At 47.2% G+C, this 2,413-nt stretch overlaps 1 protein-coding gene across 1 annotated transcript in view; it reads right to left on the bottom strand.

The window, feature by feature from the left end:
* Positions 1-4: 4 nt before the first annotated feature.
* Positions 5-2,413, bottom strand: part of KPNA7 (karyopherin subunit alpha 7) — a 68,605-nt gene continuing 66,196 nt past the window's right edge. The window contains exon 9 of the mRNA XM_007942606.1: positions 5-148. Coding sequence (XP_007940797.1) covers positions 5-148 — 144 coding nt within the window. The remainder of the gene's footprint in view (positions 149-2,413) is intronic.

The raw sequence follows: 2,413 nt of genomic DNA, 5'->3' as shown, positions 1-2,413 counted from the left end.
GCAGCTACGTCGCCCGTCTTGCCTCTCGCTTGCGGGGCGCTGGGGTCTGTGCGCTGCCGGCTTCCGCTGTCTGGCGCCCCCGTCGCTGCGGGGGAGAGGAGAACCGCTGCTGGGAGCGGTGGGCGCACGCCTTCTTCCGGGGACGGGACTGCGGGAAGCCCACGGGGGTCCACCCCAGGCGGGAGACAGCGCCTTCAGCGTCCTAGAGCCTCCAGTCCTGGCGACGGTTCTGAGGAAGCCTATGTTCAAATGCAGACGTTGGGGTTCAGAGAACAGAACTGATTTTCCAGGTTTCTGACTCAAGGCTCCAGACTCCTCATAAGCTGTTGAAGGGCAGGCGACATGAGACTTGTTGGCCGTTCCTAGACTAAGCACCTTGCGGAAGCAGACATTCGATAGCGCGTTTTGATTTTAGATAATGCAGTTTCAAGGGAAGGACTTCTCAGACGAAATCCCTTAGGTGTGTTCTATGCATTTGCGGCGCTGCTCTTGACCCGTATTGAAGTTGCCAGAACCGCGGGAAGTGCCCCATAGGGGCAAAGTAAACAAGATTTGAGAGAGGAGTAAAGTTGAGAGGGGTTGCTCGTTAGTATCCTGTCTGCAGTCTGCGTACAATTTGGTACAACTTGGTCCAACTGAAAAGCAGCGTTAGCGGCCTTCTGCTCACATTTCCCCGCCCCCAGAGTTGCAGGTTAGGGAGACTCAAAGCTCTTTATGCATACAAACAAAACGCTCTCATTGTTGATATGCTGTGGAGAGGAAATAACCTGCTAATCTTGAGGAAAAGCTGGGTTTGTTTATCAAACTTGTTATTGACCAAGTTCCTCATTCTTTTAGTGCCTTTATTTGGTTCGTGCCCTAAGGAAGGTGCCTCTGAGTGAAGTAAAGCATTATTAGTGGAAGCTCTGGTGGCGCAGTGCCAAAGGCATTTGACTGCTTGCTAACCAGAAGGCTGGCGGTTCAAACCCACCAGCCACTCCTCACAAAAAAGATTGGGCAATCTACTTTTGTAGATTTGGAAACCCAAGGAGGGGTCACTATGAGTTGGATCTGACTCAAAGGCAGTGTTTTTGGTGGGTTTTTTTTTTTTTTTTGGTTTCTATCGTCTAAATGTCTTACCCATAACCAAACACCTTGAAGGAATGAGTCACTGGGCATGCGCACTTAGGACCACCGTCTAGGAGGACATAGTAGGTTTATGTCCATGGCATATCAACAGGTCAACTGGCTAATAGTCCACAAAGACAGTGTTCTACATCCTACTTTGGTGAGTAATCCCTGGGGTCTTACAAGCTTGTGAGTGGCCACCTAAGATGCAACTATTGGTCTCTCTCTGTGTCCGGAGTAAAGAAGAGTGAAGAAAATCAAGGACTTAAAGAAACAGTCCAGAGGACTAGTGGGCTATGCAAACCACAGCCTCTACTGCCCTGAAACTAGACGAACTAGATGGTGCCCAGTGACCATTACCAAGCACTCTGAAAGGGATCACAATAGAAAGTCCTGGACAGAGTAGGGGGAAAATGTGGAACAAAACTCAGTATCATAAAATAAAAATAAAAACAGGCTTAGATAGAGACTGGCAGAACCCCCAAGACTGTGACTTTTAGTCATTCTTTAAGCCTGGAACTGAATTCAGCCCAGTGGCTCAATGTTCAGCTGAAAAATAGGCCTATAAGGTGAACAGTAACACCAAGGAGGAACACGCTTCTCATACAAGCAACTGTCCAACACCAAAAAGGCAGCATCTGCCCCAAACCAAAGCTCAAAAGGCAGGAAGGGGCAGGGAAGAAGGCTGAATGGAACCAGGGAACCCAGGGAGAAAGTGGGAAAAGTTCTGTAACATTGAGGGGATTCCAACCACTGTCGTGAAACAAAATGTGTATAGAATGTTGAATTAAAAACTAATTTGCTCTGCAAACTTTTACCCAAACTACAATAAGAAGTTCGAAAAAGAAAAAAGTGCTATCTTTTAAAGATCTGAGACAAATGATATGAAATGTCAAGCAATTCTGCTGAAACAATTCAAAGAGGCCCCCTAAGTATCCTCTTTGCAATGGTGTTACCAAGAGCAGGTTTGACCCTGCTTTCTCTGGAGGCTTGCCAGCTGATTCTGTTTTCCCCAAGTATATCACTTCCTTATGTTGGTGTTAAAGGAGCTCTGGTGGTGTAGTGGGTAAGACATTTGGCTGCTAACCAGAAGGTCAGCAGTTCAAACCCACCAGCTGCTCCTCAGGAGGAAGATGAGACAATCTACTTCCATAAAGATTTACAAGCGTGGAAACCCAGTGGGGGTCACGAGTCGGAATAGACATGAGAGCAGTGGGTTTGGTGGTCATGGTGTTGGGTATTTGAAGGGGGGAAAAAAAAACCTCTCTTTGGATGTGCATAGTTCTTTTTTTTTTTTTTTTTTTTT

This window comes from Orycteropus afer, unplaced genomic scaffold (genome assembly GCF_000298275.1).
Source record: "Orycteropus afer afer isolate SDZICR_OR568_19922 unplaced genomic scaffold, OryAfe1.0 scaffold00006, whole genome shotgun sequence".
NCBI classification, from domain to species: domain Eukaryota; kingdom Metazoa; phylum Chordata; class Mammalia; order Tubulidentata; family Orycteropodidae; genus Orycteropus; species Orycteropus afer.
Note: the sequence above shows the minus strand (reverse complement) of the source record. Positions and strands in the feature narration are given on the sequence as shown.